Source organism: Humulus lupulus, chromosome 9, assembly GCF_963169125.1.
Source record: "Humulus lupulus chromosome 9, drHumLupu1.1, whole genome shotgun sequence".
Taxonomy (NCBI): domain Eukaryota; kingdom Viridiplantae; phylum Streptophyta; class Magnoliopsida; order Rosales; family Cannabaceae; genus Humulus; species Humulus lupulus.
The window spans coordinates 183009501-183032101 of record NC_084801.1 but is presented as its reverse complement, the minus strand read 5'-3'; the positions used below and the strand labels follow the sequence as shown (position 1 = coordinate 183032101).

General features: G+C 31.5%; 2 protein-coding genes across 5 annotated transcripts; one reads left to right on the top strand and one right to left on the bottom strand.

The window, feature by feature from the left end:
* Positions 1 to 569: 569 nt before the first annotated feature.
* On the bottom strand, positions 570 to 21960 carry LOC133801504 (uncharacterized). 4 transcript variants are annotated; one of them, XM_062239727.1, is made up of 4 exons: positions 21587 to 21957; positions 21318 to 21497; positions 9517 to 10029; positions 570 to 1127 (listed from the first exon to the last, which is right to left on the bottom strand). In XM_062239727.1, the coding sequence occupies exons 1-3, from the start codon at positions 21779 to 21781 to the stop codon at positions 9526 to 9528; spliced, it is 879 nt and encodes a 292-aa protein (XP_062095711.1). In that variant the 5' UTR covers positions 21782 to 21957; the 3' UTR covers positions 570 to 1127; positions 9517 to 9525. The 4 variants fall into 4 exon arrangements, 3 of the variants coding, with proteins under 3 accessions (XP_062095711.1, XP_062095712.1, XP_062095710.1); XM_062239728.1 differs by lacking the exon at positions 570 to 1127 and having other exon boundaries at positions 9058 to 9853; positions 9941 to 10029; positions 21587 to 21960; XM_062239726.1 differs by lacking the exon at positions 570 to 1127 and having other exon boundaries at positions 9058 to 10029; positions 21587 to 21955.
* LOC133801505 (uncharacterized) lies at positions 16142 to 17995 on the top strand. Its single transcript, XM_062239729.1, has 2 exons — positions 16142 to 17167; positions 17275 to 17995. Exons 1-2 carry the CDS (start codon positions 16486 to 16488, stop codon positions 17307 to 17309), a joined length of 717 nt encoding a protein of 238 aa, XP_062095713.1. The 5' UTR covers positions 16142 to 16485; the 3' UTR covers positions 17310 to 17995.
* Positions 21961 to 22601: the final 641 nt, after the last annotated feature.

Here is a 22601-nt window from a genome sequence, read left to right as displayed (position 1 = left end):
TACATAAAACAAAAACCATTCTAAAAATGAACATATAGGAATCAGGATCATCTCCGAAGCATCGTTATACGTATTCTATTATAACTTCACACATCACAAAATTCTTCAAGTCAAGGATTGCACTAAATTTAACATCAAGTACAACAACAACAACCAAAATATACACATTCAAATAACTCTTAATAAAACTAAGAATTATCGTCCTGTAACGGTACACTTTTCTATGCTCCACAATTACAAATTTGCATTCTCGAGTATTTTAAATTCAAATATAATAATCATGCATTTAGAATAACATTCTATAATATTTTTTTTTGGACATGTATTTTATTATAATTTTCTGTTTATACTCTGATAAATTAATTTTTAGAGCTTATATTTTGTAAAATAGATCAAATAAAACCATAAATCCGATTTTGGTCATAGTTTTATCAACTGAAATCACAAATAATTTACTAAACTAACAATTGAGAACAAAACTGTATTGTTATATTCAATTTTTTCTTCAATTTGAACAATTTTACAAAATATAGGATTCAAAAATAATTTTTTTGAAACACAATATCCAAAAGCAAAAGAAGCATTGATAATAGCATTTGCATCGAATATGGGTTCTTACAAGCACCTATATTTTAAACAAATGCTAACATATTCTCTTCTTTTCACACACATATATATATATATATATATATATGTTTTTAAACTAGGAATTAAAACAGTACACACATGTGCAGAAGGAGATGCTTTTAGTTTTTTCAAACAACATGAAAAGCTTGTGTCCCATTTATAGATTTTGATCATGGTATGTATGGACATATGGTGGCTTAGAAGAATGGAAGCATTTGTTGAGTTGGAATTCCCACTCTGTCAATTGTCAACTCGTTCTCACTCCACTCCACAGTCCATTCTTGGGATATTGATAATGCATTGGGTTCGGCAGAAGTGGGTATTTTTTTCTTCTCATTCTTGGTAGAAAAAAAAGAGAGATTGAAAGAACAAATTCCAATTATAGGTGTTGTTTTCTTTACTGCTGCTGGTCTTGGTCGACATGTTTGACTTTAACATAGATAATGTAGCTTTTTTTCTTTTTTCTTTTTCAAAGGCACATGTTGTAATGATAGCTGATTCTGATGGCAAAGATGAAAAAGTAAATGACAATTCAAACCAAACAATAGGCAATGACGACTTACTGATACCAAAATATACTAATTACCAAGACAATGAGGCTTATTGGCTGGCTGTATTGTACAACAAGAAATAGGAAACTTGGACCATCTACACATCATGATAATTTGGACAAGTCACCCAGAAGACTATAAAATTAAAACCCAAAAAAAGAGCACAATTTCAGTCCTGCTCCACATATAAATATTGAATATTTTATATACATATATATATATATATATTAAACTAAATTTCTGACAAGGTTTCTATTATAAACTTGAAATCTCAAAAGCAATGAGAAACAAAAAAGAAAAATAAATAAATAAATACAAACATCAAAATTCATAAAATCAGAGCTACTATTCTGATGCTATTCATATTATTCCCTGGCTCATTGCTTTAAAAAAGCATTTTTTCTTTTTCGGAGTGGGAATGAGCAGCAAGAGTGGAATCAATCATTTGGATTTGTTTTTGACTGAATCAGTCTCTGTGTGTGATATGATATGAACTTGGCGAGTTGTATAAAAAAAAATAGGCGAAGAACCCCACAAAAAACTAACTAATTTATCAACCCTCCTATATACCATAAGAAGAACCAATATGAAGAAATGTTACCCAAATAATCGATTCACCTAATTTAGCTAAAACTACTAAATGTTTCATTTTTATTTTTCCCAAAAAAAAATGTCCTGTTTGAAATTTAGGTTGATAAAGTACGAGTGAGAAGCTGAAATAAATGAATGGTGGAAATGGATCCAAATAGATTCGGTTCACAAAGAAAAGATTCTTCTCAGTCAGCTCATCAATTACCAAAACCAAAGAAAGTCATAAATCCATATTCAAAAGGAATTGAAAGGCTCAGTCCGAGAATAGCAAAAAAAAAAAAAAAACAAACTCCGACGGCCGCCAACGGTTGAAACCGCCGTAAATGCAAGAAAACAGAAATCGCAGTGTCTAATCGAATAAAAAACGTAGGTAGATCTTGCGAATAAGGATAAAAAAAATCAGAAATCAATAGAACCTGAGATGAGATCTGAAATCAGAAAAGAAGAAGAAGATGAAGAACAATGCATACGGATTCGAAGCCGAGAGAAAACCCTCCTCACCGCGGTCTCCGATTCAGTTGATGCAAGGCGGGAGCCATTTCGCTCCAAAATCCAATCCCATTGCGAACCGGTTCCCGACCTGCACCAAGCGAATTAGACACCGCTGGTAACTGAATCAAATATCAACCCTACCTCTCTCTCTCTCTCTCTCCCTCCCTATTTCTCTCTATATCTCTCTCGCGCTCTCTCTCTCTCTACCTCATATTTTTTATACTCCCAATTTCGCAACCAGATGTTGCCACGTAAGCACCCACCGACTTCGCAGATGGGTTTCTTTCCCTCTCCGAATCTGCCCTTGCCCTTCCCTTTATTTACCATATTTTCTTTATTTCAGTGTCCACGTGCCATCTTTGCGGATCTACCACTCTGCTCACGTGACCTCTCTATTCTTCCATAAATATCTATCTTTGTCCTTTATTATTATTATTCATTACCTTACTTTACAACTCATTGCATATTCATTTCTTAAACCCAATGCATTTATTTGTATTTATAGACAATTATAATTAATGTATTGATTTTTATTTAATGACAATTAGAGTTGAATGTATTGTGTCTTATAGTAGGGTATCCCTATTTTTGACGCATTATATGTATGGTAATTATAATAGTAATTTCCCAGTTTAAAAAAAGAATAGTTTAACGCATAAAAAAAAAACATGTGCAATTGGGGGTTTGAACATCATAAATTATTCAAAATTTTTAGAAAATTGATGAGATTTTTGTTATAACTACAATATGCAATATTGTATAAAATAATTTGGGTTAGAATTGATGTATTGATTTGTATTTAATGACAATTAGAGTTAATGTATTGTGTCCGTTAGTAAGGTATTTCCGAATTTAAAAGGATTAGTTACACGCGTATAAAAGAAAAAACACATGTGCAATTAGTCATTTGAATATTGTTTTGGGCATCGTAAATTATTCAAAAATTTGTAAGATATCTGTTGTAACTATAAACTATAATATTGTATAAAATAATTTGGATTATAATTTATCTATATACTATAAATATAAATGTCTTTGCTATGAGTTAAATTGACAACTTTACTATAAAATTTCGAATTTCCCACTTATTTTCTTATATAAAAATTAAAAAATAAAATAAGGTCACGGAGCTTGATTTTGATTTCAATACTTTCAAAAGCTGATAGCAATGGACAACAAATAATCCTAACCAATCAATCAAAGAAAATATTAATGAAAAATAATAAAAATGATAGCTGCCAAGCCAACCACAAAAGACATGAGAATCAAATTTGGTTTGGTTTTTGTAGCAAAATTAATGAACCATTTGTTTATTAGGGTTTTTAAGGGAAATACAATACAAGTGGGTGAATATAAAAATAGGCATCCAAAAGTGTGGTCGGAAAGCAAAAGTTGATATTCTTTTCTATTTCTATTTCTATTATATATAGACAACACACAAATGTGACTTTTTTTTATAAAAAATTAAAAAAATTATGTATATATATAAAAAGCTCTCCTCTCAAGGAATCTTATAAAAATGCTTTTATTTGATTTTTTTTTTTTAAAAATGATGCTTGATCTCATTTTTGTACTTGTAGATGATGAATGAGCAAAAGAGGGGATTGTATTAATAGGATAACAATTAACAAATAAATCACTTTGATCTCATTATGCTCCATCTAATCACATTTTTGCACTTGAACTTATTATTGCTTTCTCCCTAATCTATTTTGTTAAAATATTTTATCTATCACTGTGTTTTCGAAAAAATTAAGGTACCTTTTGTTTTTTTTGTATTTAATTTCTAATATTATATATTTTCTTTGAAAGTAATTGGAATAGTTGGTTATGATTAATCCTCATACAAAAGAAATCTTTACCAAATTAATGCTATCTTTAGTCTTTTCTATAGTTTTATAGTTTTCATTGTAATTAAGAGTGTTGTTATTGATGCGATATATTATAATTGGTTAGTAATATTTTATTATACTTATTAAATTAAAATATATAAAATCCGTTTGAATTAGACTTAGCAATTCTCCTATAACTAATTCAATTTTCCTATAAATATTCAAGTTAGATAACCCCCATATCATTAATTAGATTTCCTCAAATATACTTTTTTTCTCCCTTACCTTTTGTATCACTTTTTTTTTCTTTTCCCCAAGAGTTCTCACTGACAGTTTTAACAGAAACACCAAGTTACTTTCGGTTTGCTTTTTTTATACAAGAAAAAGGATAGTAGGAGTAGGTATGTAATAATATACTAATTTTGATGGCAAACTATTTATTAGATTATGTATTTCCATTTTTTTTTGGGAGTAAAATTTCAATTTTGTTTTGGATGTTAAAAAAATAGGAGAATGAAATTAATACCACAATAATCTACCCCATTTATTGAAAAGAATTAAATTAAATTATTCCTTTAAAATTTATTCTTAATAATTTTTCTCAATCATTTAGTTTTATCATGTTTTCACACCTTTTTTGAAAAATAATGTAATTTTTTTTTAATTTAATTCATATATTTTTTTATATCTAAATATTTAAATTATATTTTATTTATATGTATTTTTAATAATATGAGAAAAAGTGAACATAAGTTTATAAAAAAAATATACATTATATTAATTTTTAATAAGAGTAGGGTGTCTTAATCAAATTTTCAGTGTTAATATAATGCCCCTAAAAAATATTTGTACACAAGTTTTTTCCCACCTCACCCCTAAATTGTATCTTTCATAAAATTTTAAAAAATATTTATTTTCACACTCCTCATTTTAATTTGGTACAAAATAATACATTTATTACAAAATTTAAAAATCTTTCTACCCTCCTGTTAGTTCATCACTCGATTTGGACGACAGATTTTCAACTAGTACAAACTTATAATCAGGTTGACACTTGCCAACCTATAACCTACCCACTAAAAAAGAATTGAACCCCAACCAGACTATTAGTTTAGGGAGATTATTCGAATTAACTCACCCAAATTGCCAATTTTTTTCTTAAACAAAAATTAATTTTCACTAATTTTTTTTAAGTATTTTTAGTTTGAACTTGTTTAAAATTTAAAGTTAATTTTAATTTTAATTTATATAATTTATAATTAATAAATATAAAAAAAGAAATAAATTCATAATTAGACAAGTCGAGTTACATTGGGCAAGTTGCAAAATATTTCAACCCACAATGTAATAATTGGACAGTTTATAATGAAGCTTGAATTTTCTTTAGTTTTTTTTAGGTTAGTTTGGATGGATTATTCGAGTTGGACGGAATGCAAAATTTGTTGAACAACCCTACACTCCATGTAAAAAAAAAATTACGCAAAATTTAAGTTTTCCCTTCAAACGCAAGATGAGAATGAATAATATTAAAATTTAAAATAAAAACTTTCTCATAAATTTTTTTAACTTAATTTATTTTATATTTGTTAAATGTGTATAAAAAAAATATAATTTTATTGTTAAATAACTAGTAAGGATATTTGTATAAATTAACAAATTAATTAATTAAAAAAGGAGTGTAGTGAGAAAAAAAATGAGAATAAAAGTACCCTAAAATATGTATTTGGTAATATAGTTAGTTGAGAATATTAAAATGGATTTAGAGGTGTTTTCACAGTTTTCATTTTATAAAATCAAAGAAATCAGTACTAATAGTATGTAGATGGGCAATGGCTGCAATGGAATCAAATAAACCGGGTTCCTTCTCCAGAAGGACATAGTCCAAGTCATTTTTCAAAAGCCAAATTTTAAGGTATATAATATAGTGAAAATTTTTAAAATACTAACATAAATTATTATCTCAAATATATGACAGTTTAAATTTTTTTTTAAACAAAAACGCTACTCAGTTCGAACACTCTCTTTGACGTCTCTCATCCTCTCATACTCTCTCATTCTAATGTTGTAGATCTCAAAAAATTACCAAAATTAAAAAAAAAAAAATTGAAACAGACATTTGAGTAAAAAGATATAAACCTCCAAAATTTTCATCAAATTTCAGTGCATAACATCAAAATTGCATCGAAAAAACATCGTTTTAGTTAAAAATCAAGTTTTCATAATTACATCGCAAAAACATCGAAACACCATAAATTTTGCATTGAAAAAACATTGTTTTGGCAAAAAAAAAAAAACAAGTTTTCATGATTACATCGCAAAAGCATCGAAACATCATCGATTTTGCATCGAAAAAACATCGTTTTGCCCAAAAATCTAATTTTCATCATTGTATCGCAAAAACATCGAAACACCATCGATTTTGTATCGAAAAATCATCGTTTTGCCCAAAAATCAAGTTTTATAATTGCATTGCAAAAGCATCGAAACAATATCGATTTTGCATCAAAAAAATATCGTTTTGGCAAAAAACACCAAATTTTAATGATTGTATCGAAATACCATCGATTTTGTAATGCAATCATAAAAACTTGATTTTTGGCTAAAACGATATTTTTTTCAATGCAAAATCGATGCTTTTTCGATACAAAATCAATAGTGTTTCGATGCTTTTGCGATGTAATCATGAAAACTTGATTTTTGGCCAAAACAATATTTTTTTGATGCAAAATCGATGATGTTTCGATACTTTTGCGATGCAATCATGAAAACTTGATTTTTGGCCAAGAAAATATTTTTTCAATACAAAATCGATGCAATTTTGATGCTCTGCACTGAAATTTGACAAAACTTTGGAGGTTCTTATCTTTTTATTCAAATGTCCGTTTCAAATTTTTTTATTTAAAATTTTGGTATTTTTTCAAGATCTACAATATTAGATCACGTAAAATCTTAAAATTTATATATAGAACATACAATTTTTAAATGAAAAAATACCAAAATTTAATATGCCAACATAAAGATTTCTCCCACTATTTTTAAATAAAAGGGGATTTTTATCCAAAATATAGTAGGGAACACATTAGTGGGAAGAATATTTATGTTGGTGTATTAAAATATTTCATTACGTAGAACATTAAATTTTCCATCCAAAATAGTCTCTTTTTTTTTTAGAGAGTACAAGTATTTTTCAAGTTCAAGTATAAAAAATCAACACATTGTGTCACTTAAATATAAACCACAAACCCACAATGAGAGGAAAAATATAATAAAATATACATCTAATCATATCATTCTAATTACAAGACCCAAAGTCCCCACCATCTCATCTAGTACTTTCATTTCGAATAAATATAAATTATTTTCTTTTTAATAAAAAAAATTCATGAATCATGATATATTTCTCTTATATTATAAATTGTTTTATTTTGGTCTAGTTGTGTTAAGTATAGTAAATTATTCAATTTTTTTTTGAAAATTTGTTAATATTCTAAATAACTAAATTATACAGTCTTAACAAAAAATTGAGATTATGACTATTAACGTGTTGAAAAAAACAAAAACAGTACAAAGTGCACCTAAAATTAGGTGTGCATGTAAAATTTCCCAAAAAAATATATTATCACAAATTACATATTAGTCAAACCATTACCCTACTACTACATTAAAAGAGCATAGAAAAAGTAGTTCACATAAGAAGTTTGGAACTTTGGACTGTTTTTTGGACCTAGAACACACACTTGTCTATGTGATCAATCATTTTTTTTACCCTCACTATGCTTTTTTTTCATTTTCATTCATGTCTACTCTTTTTGTACACCAACTCTCCCTCCCTTTTTTTTCTTTTTCATTTTTTGTCCGTGAAATCCAACATTTTTCATGCTTCTTTCTTTTGTCAAAAAGCAAATAGTTTAGCTTTTGGTTCTTTTTTCCTAACAATGCCTTTTCCATTTGACTAAAAGGGTTTTTTGTTCATATGATCTATTTAAAAAAGATTGCTTTCTCTTCTACCTAATTCTTGCTTGTTGATTAAGCAAACAAAACAACAATTTAAAACAACAATGCAACCTTATCCAACTTCTACAGAGTATAGACTCATGAAAGCAATGGCTAATTGATTTTAAACCCTTGAAAATGATGGAAGTGGAATGGGCGGCTCACTATTCTTCATCTGGATTTATATATATTTATATCAAATTAGGTGGTAGATTTCTGATCAATTCTCTCTACAATCAACTACATATAAAATATGTGTACAACTCATTAGAAAAGACAAGGATCTTCAAGTCTCAACATTTAAAGCTGAGCAGATCATACTAAAAGTTAAAATGACATATGGGTTATATAATATATTTTAAGTACACCAGGTTGCAAATTGGCAGTTTCCTTGAGTTAACCTGATTAAATTGATATTCAATAATTTTTTATTTTTTTTTAGATTTCAAATAATCAAATTCAGTAAACTAAAAATATAATATTCACCTTTTAAGTTCAAAAATAGTATATTCTAAATTGATTGTTAAAAATATAAGATTTCATTCTTTTTAAAATAAAAAGATAATTTATGTAATATTATAAAATATGATTTATTTGGGTAAGTTAGAATATTTTCTAATCCGCCTATTTATTATTTATTAGATTGGACGGTTTAAATTTTCGTTGGGTTATCTGAGTTGCGTATTTTATTGGTTTATTCGATTTGGTTTGAGCGAGTCATTTAATTTTGGCGTTTTGCAAAAAAATTTGAACAGCCCTAGTCCCCATCCTGAAATTGCAGCATATGATAGGATAGGATTGATAGGGATGAGCTGTGCAATTAAAAGATTCTGATACCATTTTTCTTTCTTCCAAAAAAGGACAGATAACAAACGATATGGTCCAGGCTCCAGGCAGCTGTTCAGCTTTGAGAATATGCAATTATGCATTCATTTTAATTTGAAATCCACACTCACCACACCACACAACACTTTGATTCAAATTTGTTTCTTTTGGGTCAGCTTCAGTGTCATTATATGTAAGTTTATGCTAGTAAATCCTAACTCTGGGCATCCCCAATAGCCAATCAAAGCCTAGCCCTACTACTCATAACTCAGTCACAGACATACATACCTATATCAGATGACTCTATTAATACCCAACTGTTAACTCTCACCTTCTCAGGTCTCTTTCACTCGGCATAAATTGATCAGTTTTCAACTGTTTGCCATAAGGAATCCCAAAACAGAAGTAATGGTACTACCACCACAGTCCACACCTACTTTTGCACTGTTCTATCTAACCGAACCAGATAGGTATATCTACATATAAACTTGTTAAGTTTCAGGGTCTGCATTTATATTAACACCCCTAAAGAGAGCCAAAAAAAAAGGTTTATTTTCTTCTTCTACTGTGCATGGTACAAAACCAAAGCTTAAATCAGAGTTTACCTGGTAGAATTAGGTGAAAGAAAGACCAGTAAGACTGGCTGCTCCGTTCACAATTCTTAGTGCCACTGGAGACAACATTCGGGCCAATACTGGCAATGTTGGGTAAGTGAGTGTGCCAAGTATGAACCAGTTTAAGCTCAGTAGAGCCACAGAGTCCGAAGCAGGTTTGTTCTTAATGGTGGAAAAAAATTGAACCACAGTCTTCAATGACATCCCAACCACTGTGAAGAGAGCCACAACAAGAGGCATACAAGGGTCTTCAGCATTCCAGATGATCATTCCAACCAAAAGTGACAACACTGCGCTGGACAGGCTCTGTGTGATTGCAGCTCCCCTCCTATGATCAACAACTCCATTATTCGATTCGGGTTTTAAGTGTTTGAGCAACTCGGTCTCAGTTTGAGCCTGAACTTGAATCCCATACCTGTTACCATCATCTTTACTAGTAAAGTTCCAATATCCCTTTCCTTGAACTTCCAACATTCGAAGATTTTCATTTTTCAACTCCTGCAACTGTCACCACACACACGCAAAAAAAAGACACTACAATCAATCTAGCTATCTGAATCACAATGGCATCTTAGTCTTACCCTTCTGAATATCTATCAAAGGTTTTATTACAAATGCTCTTCTTGCTTAAGTATTTTCTTGGACTATCGAAATCGTGATTGTGATATTATCAAAATTATAACAAAATCTTTCACACTTGTCACTCATCACAGACCGTCCCTTATCTACATCACCTGAATTTGGCCAACATTTGTTTCTTTTGGATCAGCTTCAGTGTCTTTCTATGTAATTTTATACTAATAAGTCTTAACTTTGTGACACACCATCATATTGGGTTATTATTCATATTACAATAATTAACATTTTTGTTCACTGAACTTTTCACACTAACAAATGTACACTAACAAATTGTAAATGTATATTGGTTCAAAATTTTCTCCTCAACTATTAATACAATCAGATCTTGCCCCTTATGATTTGCATAAAATAATTAGTAATTTTGCCCCTAAACTTTGACAACTACCAAATTGTCATCTTTAATTATATAAAATTTAAAAATTTATTTTTTTAATTAATTCTTTAAAAATTAAAAGAAATTCAATAAAATAGTAAAATTATTTAAAATTCATTTTAAATAAATTTAAGTTTAAAAATATTTTTTAAAAGAAAAACTACAATGTTACAAATAAAAACAAAACACATTCCTTTCTTTTTTTAGTCATTTATAATTTATTTTTTAAATTACTTTCTGTTGACGCGGTTCTTCGCCAACAGGTAATTAAGAAAAGAAGAGAAATTGATTAGTGCTAATGTTGAACCGAAACATATATATGATCTTAGAAATGAAAGGGTAACTTAAGACACGTTTTTTAAGTGGTTCAAAGGTTAAAAATCCTTCTACTCCACTAGTCAGTATTATTGCTATATACTGGATATTTGATTACATGGTATTTCTTACAAGAGAGAATCCAACCTTTATTAACTCCCAGGGTCTCCATATTTATAGAAGAAGGCACCTGGGAATTGGTAAGAATGTCATCCCGTGACCTTCTTACCTATCGTATCAACTCTGTGACATTCATGATTAATTCCTAAACCTGACACATAAGTGTGGTCAAATCAATAGGTAAGGGGATAATGGGCCGCACGGCCCAACCCAGTCGTGGGTGTCTGAATACGCATGTTCCTGCTGCGTGTCCGAGAAGTCAGGGGCATATCAGACACGTGATGTCTGATATATGCACGTTTACCTTGCGTGTGTCGACTTTACAAAGGGTTATAGCCTCCATATCCAGCTCGTACCACGAGCTGGATACTTAACTCGACCTTCGACCTTCAGAGTCCGGACTCAGTTCTTAGGCAATCTTGGCGAACCCTTGGGTTACCCCGAGCTAAGGAGGTACGATCTTATGACGGCAGCTCCGGTTTTGGGGATGTCCACGAGATAATCATGATTAGGCCGCAGCTCAGCTCGCTAATCAGCCCGTGGGAAAATCAGGGCGTACACTTTCTATTCTTTCATTTTTTTCCAATATTTTTAATTAATTAAGTTTTACATACTTCTTTTAAAATTAGTATGTTTTAAATTTATAATATTTTATATATATTTATGTTTAAAAAGGATTTAGGGATAAAAAAAAATAAAAGAACAGAAAATAATTAGAAAAATTAATAAAAAAAATATATTTTTTTAATGGTAACAATTTAGTTTTTCTTTTAAAAAATATTTTTAAACTTAAATATATTTAAAAGGAATTTTAAATAAGTTTAGTTCTTGAATTCTTTTAATTTTTTAAGAACTAATAGAAAAATAGATTTTAAAATTTTTTTAATTAAATAAGCACAATTTAGTAGTTGTCAAAGTTCAGATGACAAAAATACTAATTTTTTATGCAAATCATAACAGGGGACAATGTGATAGTATCAATAGTTCATGAAAAAATTTAAAAAAAACTGTATATTTTAGAGGTAGAGACACAATTTGTTAGTGTTAACAATTCAGAAAATAAAAAGGTTATTTATTCTATTCATATTATTGGGTTATTAGTATTGTAATAAAATAATATGAGTTTGTTTGTAGTGAACACTCGTAACAAACTATTAACCAAATATCCTAAGCTAACAAAACTCATATTATATTATGGGAATTTTTAAAAAAATATGCTTTTTAGCCATTAATGTGCAAAAATATGAAAATTAAACTTTCTTTAATCTGTATGAGAAAATTTAATTAATAAAAACTCAATTTATGGGAAAACTAATCACATATTGGAAATCAAAATTAAACAAAAAGACATCAATAAAAAGAGAGGTACTATAGTAATTAACATAGCAAAAACTCCTTTAGCCAAGCCACCTCTTCTCTTTCATTTTGCCCTAGCCGTCACTTCCCTGTCCTCCACTTGCTTGCCTCACCATCTCCACCATCATCTCCGGCCACCCACCCTCACCACTTGTGATTCACCTTAGGCGTACACCTCCATGAAACCCAGTCAAGAACACTCAGCTGCACCATCGACGAACATAGCCTCAATCTGCGCATCTTTGCGCGATTCCATTCGCGAGCCCCCAAATCCAAAACAACGGGGATAAGCTAAGGTGAGGGATGTGCTGATGGTGGTCGGAGGCGAGGGAGAAGGGTGGCACCTAGGCTGAGTGCGATTCGTGGTGCTCGGAGCTGCGCAAAATGATGGGGATGGCTGGGATTGTGACGGGGTTTTGCGCGCACGGGATGAGGGGTTCTGGTGGTGGTCGGAGGCGAGGGAGGAGGTTGGTTCGTGGTCATATATGTTTTTTTCTTTCTTTCTATTTCAGATCTGTGGTAACTAGTTATCTTCACGTTCTTTGTGTGTATATTTTAAAAAGTAATTGGTTATCTTCATGTTTTGATGTGTGTATATTTCTGAGTTTTTTATGGTAACTAATTACCTAGCTTACTAAATCATACTTACTCTTCCCTTTTTTCCTTCAAATGTGATATTTTTTTTTCATTTCTAATATGAGTGACTCGTCACCCCTCTTATGGTAACTGGTTACCCTTTTTATGACAGAATGTTACTCATCTCATTGTAATTGATTACCCCTTGTGATACATGTTATTTAACCACTATGACTATTTTTTACATAACTGTAAAAAATCAAATCAAACAAGTAACTGGTTATCCCTTTGGATAACTAGATTTTTTTTTTAAATTACAAACATACCTTTCCAAATTAATAAAACTTAATTAAGAGTAAAACTATAGCATAAACAAACTTTTATACAAAAATATGAAAAACTATAGAGTAACTTTTTTTTTTTTATAAAAAAAGTCATATTTTTACACAATTTATTAAAAATCCCATATAACATATAATTTCCTCTTATATTATTATAACTAATAACTAGGAATGCACATTTTTCCCATGAGAACGAGCCCTGCGTGGACCCGCTCCTAATAGGATTGGGAATCCCCGTCTAAATAGGGAACGGAGCTGAGACGGAAATAATTTTCAATTCCCAAATGTTTAATGGGACGGGGACGAGGATAGCACTCCCCGCCTCGACAGAGCCCCCCTTAATTTTTTTATATATTTTTGTAATATTTTATATGAATTTTATAATGTGTTGTTGTAGTATAGTAGTAATTTTTTTTAATATTTTCAATTTTATTTAGGATAATATTTAATATTTTAAATAATAAATAATGTTAAATAATTTACATATACTTTACAAATTTTATTTTAAAATTTTAATTTAAAGTTTATTTTTTAAATAAATAAGTTCGCGTGGGGATTCTCTGCCCAATAGGGAATTCCCCATCCCACTCCGACGGAGAATAAATGAGGATGGGGCAAAGACGGAGATTAAAAATATCCGACGGGGAATAAATGAAGATGGGGCAAAACGGAGATTAAAAATATAAATGGGGACGGGGAAAGGGGAACACTCCCCGCCAATTCTCCGCCCCGCCCCATGTGCTTCACTACTAATAACCCAATAATATGAATAACAATCCAATATGATGGCTATCACTCTGCGTCCCCAAAACCCAATCAAAGCCTAACCCTACTCTTACTCAGTACCAGAGAGAAGCCCAAAGGCATACACATTCTTATATCATATCAGATAGCTCTGTTAGCTCCCAAACTCTCACATTCTCAGGCCTCTTTCACTCAGCACAAATTGATCAACATAACAATTTACTAAAAAGGCCATGTTAGAATATTATTTATTTGGTATATAAAATCAACTAATTGATTTAATATATTAAAGTCAATATTTAATTTATTGACAAAATATTCTAATTAATGGTCAACATTGTTTGTTACCTGATTTGTTGTTACCCGATTTTTCATATCCCAACTGATTGAGGAAATATCTCAATCTGTGGCAGAGACTCTGATGGTAGGTCTCACTCTATAAATATAGAGTACCGGTCCCCAAGCTCACTACTCATTCTAACTTTCAGTAACTCCATCTAAAAGAGTTAGTGAGAGCTTGGAAGCCCGTGTGCTCGTTCTAATTTCTGTTCTTTTCTTTTGTAGATCTAAAGCTAGATCGAGGTTATCAATAGCAATGGCTGGAAGTATACAATATTCGATTCTTTTTTGCATATGTTCATTCATATATTAATTCCGCCTACATGTATATAGAATTGTTCATATGTCTACTTTCATATTAATTCTAACATTTGGTATCAGTCGCTAGGTTAATCTCTACCTTGTTATTTTTGTATGCATATATACACATATATTTTTTTTCATGATTTATAGATGTGCCTATGTCTTCATCTATTCACATATATTATATATTCGTGTATATAGTTTCATATATTGTTGAAAATTGGAATTGTTAATTCAAATTTGTTTCTCAATTTAGTTGCATTAGAAATCTTTGGTAAGTGTTTCTAATAATTTGTTATTTGAGAAACTAGTTTAAAAACAAAACAATGACCATATACATACACGTTCATGGCCTTAAGTTGAAATTTTTTATTTATTTATTTATTTTTAATTCAAATATGTATTTTCGATCTATTTGAGTATTAGGACATCTTAAGATTATTATTTTTTTTTTTTAAAAAAAAAAATGAAGAAAATGAAGAAAATTAATTTTTTGATTTATTTTGGAATTTTGTTATTTTATTCATTTTAATGCTTATTTGGACAATAAATTTTATTTTGCCAATTTAATTAAAACATATAATTTTGGTAAATTATATATTTGGAAATTAATTAAAATGTGCAATTACTTGATTTTGGTGTATGGTATATTTCTTTTATTCATGAAATATTAAATAATTGTGCTATTTTAAGAATGTAATTAATTTTTACAATTAAGTTTGTGCAATTGTTTTATTAATTCACCGGATTAATAAATGATTTTATTGTTTTATTTAGCATGAATTTCTCTGCCATTAAGTATATATATATATATATATATATATGGAATTATTGTATTTTCGTACATATAATTAATTATACTAATTTGTATGATTATTTTGTTCTTATTCATGCAAAATTTATTTTTAGTATAATTATCTTTAATTTTATATGTATGCCTTTATAATTTTAAATACATTATGTATATATTCAATTATTGTGCTAGATATATTTAGATTATATTCAAAACATTAAGATAGGTTGAATAATATTTAGCACATTAATCTCCATAATTTATTCATAAAATATTCATAAAACATTTAGGGTGAATAAAATTATGAATAATTCATAAACAATTTTGTGGTTGACATAAGAACGCATGAAATTGAGACAAATGCTCAATCTAGAACGGTTTTTAATGATCTTCGGACGACCACACTAGGAGCACTACTCTCTGTGATTGCCTATTATGTTATAACGAAATTGTTCTTAGGTCTTCCTAGAGCCTAAAACATAATGTCTAGTGAACCATATAATTTTACATAATTAGGGAGTAGCCACAGCATCTTTAATTATATAAAATTATATATTAATTTGAAAGGATCACATAATGGACAAAATTGTGATTAATTATATAAATATAACAATTTTACCCCACAGGGATTTTATTATATTTATATAATTAATTAGGATAATATATTAAATTAATTTTCTTAATTTACCCACAGGAGTTATGATAATTAATTTAATAGTTTTATCATAAAGTTTAATAAAGATAGAAGTTTCAAACCTTACTTTATCCCAAATAATTCGTTTGAATAATCTATCATCCTTTACATCCAATTTTATTAAATTAAAAATTTAGCCCACAGGCAATTTTTGTTTAATAAAATTTCAATCTTCAGCATGTTATACATTGGTAAAACATGACTTCATTAAGCCTCAATCTTCTAAATCTAAGTTTGTAATCCTATTCATGCAGCTTCTTCATCATCCTCTAGTTTTGCTGAAATCCTTACCGAAATTCCTGAGCTTAGGGGTGATAATTTCAAAATCTGGAAGGAACGAGTTCTTCTTCATTTAGGCTGCGCCGACATGGACTACGCAATAAGGAAGGACGAACCTGCTGCAATCACTGTGACTAGCACTGCTGCTCAGATCGCACTATATGAGAAATGGGAGCGGTCCAATCGCCTCAGCATCATGTTCATCATGTCCAAGATCCCTCTGGGAATGCGTGGATCGGTGGAGCAACCTGAGAAAGTCAAAGACTTGATCAAACTGATCGATGAGCAGTTCGACACTTCGGACAAACCACTTTACAACAACCTCATCCACCAGTTCTCATCCACAAAACTCACTGGTGTCAAAGGAGTTAGAGAACATATTTCAAAGATGAGGGACATTTCTGCTCAACTGAAGAAACTCGATGTAGTCATTCCCGAAACCTTCCTGGTCCACTACATCCTTAACCATCTTCCACCTCAATATGGGCCTTTCAAAATTTCCTACAACACACATAAGGACAAATGGAGTATCAATGAACTGATAACCATGTGTGCTCAAGAAGAAGCAAGGCTCCTGCAGGAACAAGGTGAAAGTGCTCACATGGCCACCCAAGGCAAGAAACGCAAACCATCCAAGAAGGACAAGGGGAAAAATAAAGTGCCTCCCCAAGGTGATATAAAGAAGGATTCCATCAAATGTTTCTTCTGCAAAAAGAAGGGACATGCGAAAAAGGAATGCGCCAAGTTCAAGAAATGGATGGACGACAATGGTAATCCAATTTCATTCGTATGTTATGAATCTAATATGGCTAATGTTAATATTAACACATGGTGGATTGATTCTGGATCGACAATTCACATTTCAAATTCCTTGCAGGGTTTACAAAACCTAAGGAAGCCAGTGGGAAGTGAGCAAAGCATCTTATCTGGAAACAAGATGGGCTCACATGTGGAGGCTATAGGAACGTGCCATTTAGTTTTAAGTAGCGGTTTTGTTTTAAAGTTAGAAAAGACATTTTATGTACCAAGTTTCTCTAGAAACTTGATTTCCGTTTCAAGACTTGTACCTTTTGGTTTTTCCTTTACATTTTCAGACAAATCTTTTAATTTATATAATAAATCTGAATGTGTTGGAAATGGTATTTTGTCTGATGGTCTTTACTGCCTTAATTTACAAAACAATACCGCTTATAATACTATGCACGTTCACGCTGGCAATAAAAGATGTGTTATGAATGAGAATTCCTCTACATTATGGCACCGGAGATTGGGACATATCTCTATTGATAGAATTAGAAGGTTAGTAAATGATGGGGTACTCAATACCTTAGATTTTACTGATTTTGATACTTGTGTGGATTGCATTAAGGGAAAGCATACCTCCAAGTCTAAGAAAAGTGGTGTCCATAGGAGTTCTGACCTATTAGAAATCATACATACTGATATATGTAGTCCAGACATGGACTCATATGGTCAGAAATACTTCATCTCTTTCATAGATGATTACTCACGCTACATGTATATCTACTTACTTCATAACAAAAGCGAAGCGTTAGATGTCTTTAAGATATTTAAAGCTGAAGTAGAGAAACAATGCAACAAGCAAATTAAGATAGTGCGATCAGATAGAGGTGGAGAATATTATGGTAGATACACTGAAGATGGACAAGCACCTGGTCCTTTTGCAAAGTTTCTTCAAGAAAATGGGATTGTTGCCCAATATACCATGCCCGGTACACCCGAGCAAAATGGTGTTGCAGAAAGGAGAAACCGAACATTGATGGACATGGTGCGAAGTATGCTTAGCAGCAACCCTAAAATTCCTAAATCCTTGTGGACTGAAGCTCTAAAGACATCCGTGTACATATTAAATCGAGTTCCAACCAAGGCAGTCTCCAAAACTCCTTTTGAATTATGGAAAGGTTGGAAACCGAGTTTGCAACATGTACGCATTTGGGGATGCCCATCTGAAGTTAGGGTATACAATCCACAAGAAAAGAAACTGGACCCAAGGACCATAAGTGGATACTTTATTGGTTACGCTGAAAGGTCTAAAGGTTACAAGTTTTATTGTCCATCTCATAGCACTAGGATTGTGGAATCAAGGAATGCAAAATTTCTTGAAAATGCCTTGATTAGTGGGAGTGATCAATCCAAGGACTTAGGTTCTGAGAAAGATCCTTTAGAACCCTCCACCTCAAGAGCAAGATTGATTGTGGTCGATAACACCCCTGCAGTCCAAATGGATGTTGAACCACCACAGCCAATTGTTGAAGATCCACAAGTCAATGATGAAGTTCAAATGGATCAAGTTGTTCAAGAGTTGCCTATAATTGTTGAACAACAAGCTGAACCACCCGCTCCTCAAGAGCCTGCTGGTGTAGCCTTAAGAAGATCCACTAGGACAATAAAATCGGCGATACCTAGTGACTACATTGTGTATTTGTAAGAATCTGACTACAATATTGGAGGCGAAAATGATCCAGAAACGTTTTCACAAGCTATGAATAGCAAAGAATCGGAACTGTGGTACAATGCCATGAATGAAGAAATGAATTCTATGAAAAGCAACGGAGTCTGGGATCTTGTTGAGTTGCCTAATGGGGCGAGGGCTATTGGGTGTAAATGGGTCTTCAAAACAAAGAAAGACTCATTAGGCAACATTGAGAGACACAAAGCGAGACTCGTTGCTAAGAGATTCACTCAAAAAGAAGGAACTGACTACACGGAGACCTTTTCTCCGGTATCTAAGAAAGATTCCCTCAGAGTTATCCTGGCATTAGTTGCTCATTTCGATTTAGAGCTACAGCAGATGGATGTGAAAACTGCCTTCCTAAATGGTGACCTAGAGGAGGAGGTATACATGAAACAACCAGAAGGATTCTCCTCTAGTGATGGTGAGCATTTGGTGTGCAAGCTTAAGAAGTCCATCTATGGTTTAAAACAAGCGTCCCGCCAATGGTATTTAAAATTCCATGATGTCATCTCTTCTTTTGGATTTGAAGAGAATGTCATGGATCAATGTATATACCAGAAGATCAGTGGGAGTAAGATTTGTTTTCTTGTTTTATATGTGGATGATATTCTTCTTGCAACCAATGATAAGGGCATGCTACATGAGGTGAAGCAATTTCTCTCAAAGAACTTTGAGATGAAGGATATGGGTGATGCGTCTTATGTCATTGGCATTAAGATCCATCGAGATAGATTCAAATGTATCTTAGGTCTATCTCAAGAAACCTACATTAACAAAGTTTTAGAGAGATTTCGGATGAAAGATTGTTCACCAAGTGTTGCTCCTATCGTTAAGGGTGATAAATTAAATTTGAGCCAGTGTCCAAAGAATGATTTTGAAAAGGAAGAAATGAAGAACATCCCATATGCTTCTGCTGTTGGAAGCTTGATGTATGCTCAGGTGTGCACACGACCCGACATTGCCTTTGCTGTCGGAATGCTAGGAAGATTTCAGAGTAACCCGGGATTAGACCACTGGAAAGCTGCAAAGAAAGTTATGAGGTATCTTCAGGGTACTAAGGATTACAAACTCATGTTCAGACGAACCGACAACCTAGAAGTAGTTGGCTACTCAGATTCAGACTTTGCTGGTTGTACTGATTCACGTAAATCAACTTCTGGTTACGTGTTTATGTTTGCCGGTGGAGCTATATCATGGAGGAGTAACAAACAGACCTTGACTGCTACTTCTACTATGGAAGCCGAGTTCGTTTCGTGTTTTGAGGCTACATCGCATGGTGTATGGCTAAAGAGTTTCATTTCAGGCCTTAGAGTTGTAGATTCTATATCTAGGCCATTGAGAATGTTTTGCGACAATTCAGCTGCTGTATTCATGGCTAAGAACAACAAGAGTGGTAGTCGAAGCAAGCACATCGACATCAAGTACTTAGCCGTGAGAGAACGTGTTAAAGAAAATAAAGTGGTCATTCAACACATTAGCACTGAATTGATGATTGCTGATCCTATGACGAAAGGCTTGCCACCTCATAAATTCAAGGATCATGTAGTGAACATGGGACTTGGTTCCCTTATGTAAATTTATTGTACAAACTGAAGTTATTATCAATGAAACTCTCATTTTTGATATTTTCTCATATTTATGCGCATCTTAATTTTATTTGAGAAAATTTTACTTTCATAGGACCTGAATAAACATAAGGTTTATTCGTTTAAGTACATAGCCACATAAATTACATTGTTATGTAATAAATATATTGTAATACATGGAAGATAATACTCGTCATAAAAAGAGGACCTATCGCCATGATTCATGTGTTTATTATCTAACAGGGATGATCGTCGGGCTTAAGTAATACATTAATTTAAATGCTGACCAAGTGAGAGAATGTTAGAATATTATTTATTTGGTATATAAAATCAACTAATTGATTTAATATATTAAAGTCAATATTTAATTTATTGACAAAATATTCTAATTAATGGTCAACATTGTTTGTTACCTGATTTGTTGTTACCCGATTTTTCATATCCCAACTGATTGAGGAAATATCTCAATCTGTGGCAGAGACTCTGATGGTAGGTCTCACTCTATAAATATAGAGTACCGGTCCCCAAGCTCACTACTCATTCTGACTTTCAGTAACTCCATCTAAAAGAGTTAGTGAGAGCTTGGAAGCCCGTGTGCTCGTTCTAATTTCTGTTCTTTTCTTTTGTAGATCTAAAGCTAGATCGAGGTTATCAATAGCAATGGCTGGAGGTATACAATATTCGATTCTTTTTTGCATATGTTCATTCATATATTAATTCCGCCTACATGTATATAGAATTGTTCATATGTCTACTTTCATATTAATTCTAACAGGCCATGGAAAGAACCTATAGCAGCTTTGGTTGTCGTATTATTTTTTTAGGGAAAATTCATAGAAAAGGTAAAAAAATGTTTACCTCATCCTGTAAAAGTTGAACCATGGAAATAGCACTGTCATGTTCGTGTTCGAGGTCTTCTAATAAGAGTTCCATCATTTTGTGTTCTCTAATGGCCGTCCTGAGGTGTAACTCAAGCTGTTTCCTATCACAAACCAGATTTTCCAACTCACACTGCACATCATGTAGACGCATTTCCAGCTGCCCATACATAATATATTCCAACAAATTAAGCCCAAAACAAAAGCAAAAATGTATATATAATTGAAGAAAAAGTTTATGTAATTTACCTGTCTTTCTCTCCATATAGCTGTGAGTAGTCTCAAAGGCAGAGTCAGCAGTTTCCAGACTAAGTTGAAATGGAGGAACATGGCGACCTTCACCAGCTCAGTCCAAGTGAGAAACAAAACAAAAGCAAACTTCAAAAGGGTGAGAGGTCTGCTCATAAAATTTATTATGCAGCTACTGATCTTTAATACCATCATAAAAAGAGAGAAGCAGAAAAAGGAAAGAGTTGATAGATTAATGGGAATTTACTTAGAGTTGAAAATTAAAGTTGAAAGCTTGGTTGCAGAAGAATCTCTATAACTATTCATATTATTCAGAGGCTGACACGTTTTGGACCTTCGAATTCTCATCTTTGCAGCCAAATGTCTTTCTCTGCTAGATACACCTTACCTTGCTACTTTTGCTGACTCACTAACGTTTTCTTTATCTTTATCTTTTCTTTCTTAGTCAACTTTTTTTTAACTCTAATCCAAATCCATCTAGCTTTTGTTTTTGCAATTCAGTCATCTTTTGTTGGTTCAATTTCCAAGTCATTTGAATATACATAAATATAAAACTAAAATATCTGGTGGAAATTGCTTTCATTAGAGCTTTTTCAATGGGATATATGCATTTTGGTTCGAAATTCACACCAAATCAATTTTAACAAGACAATAAACATAGTATCATTAGTGGAATAGTATATGGCAAATTTTTTTATATTAATATTTCATAGATAAATATAGTTATATTATAATTAATAATATAATTTTTTTATGTAAATTTTAGTATTATGATTAAAATAAAAAAATATATATATATGATACTAAAATTTTACTATTTTGTTGAACTAACACACTTTTGCGGGTGCTAATGCTCTCTAGAAGCATAAAGGATAAAAGGGTAATGAAAAAGCAAGTTGCTTTTATTTTTCTTTCTTTCTAAACTAATAGTCATAAGAAAAGGCTTTGCTTACTATTCTAAGTAATGTGCTTTGGTTGATCTTGCCCCACAATCAAGACGGGTTTGATTGCACTT

Coding starts and splice junctions, on each gene's coding strand:
- LOC133801504 (XM_062239727.1), bottom strand. CDS start 21,781: ATGATGGTATTAAAGATCAGTAGCTGCATAATAAATTTTATGAGCAGA. Junction 21,498..21,586: donor CTATATGGAGAGAAAGACAG/GTAAATTACATA, acceptor ATGTATGGGCAG/CTGGAAATGCGTCTACATGA. Junction 10,030..21,317: donor TTCAACTTTTACAGGATGAG/GTAAACATTTTT, acceptor GTGTGGTGACAG/TTGCAGGAGTTGAAAAATGA.
- LOC133801505 (XM_062239729.1), top strand. CDS start 16,486: ATGGACTACGCAATAAGGAAGGACGAACCTGCTGCAATCACTGTGACT. Junction 17,168..17,274: donor GAAATGGATGGACGACAATG/GTAATCCAATTT, acceptor AATTCCTTGCAG/GGTTTACAAAACCTAAGGAA.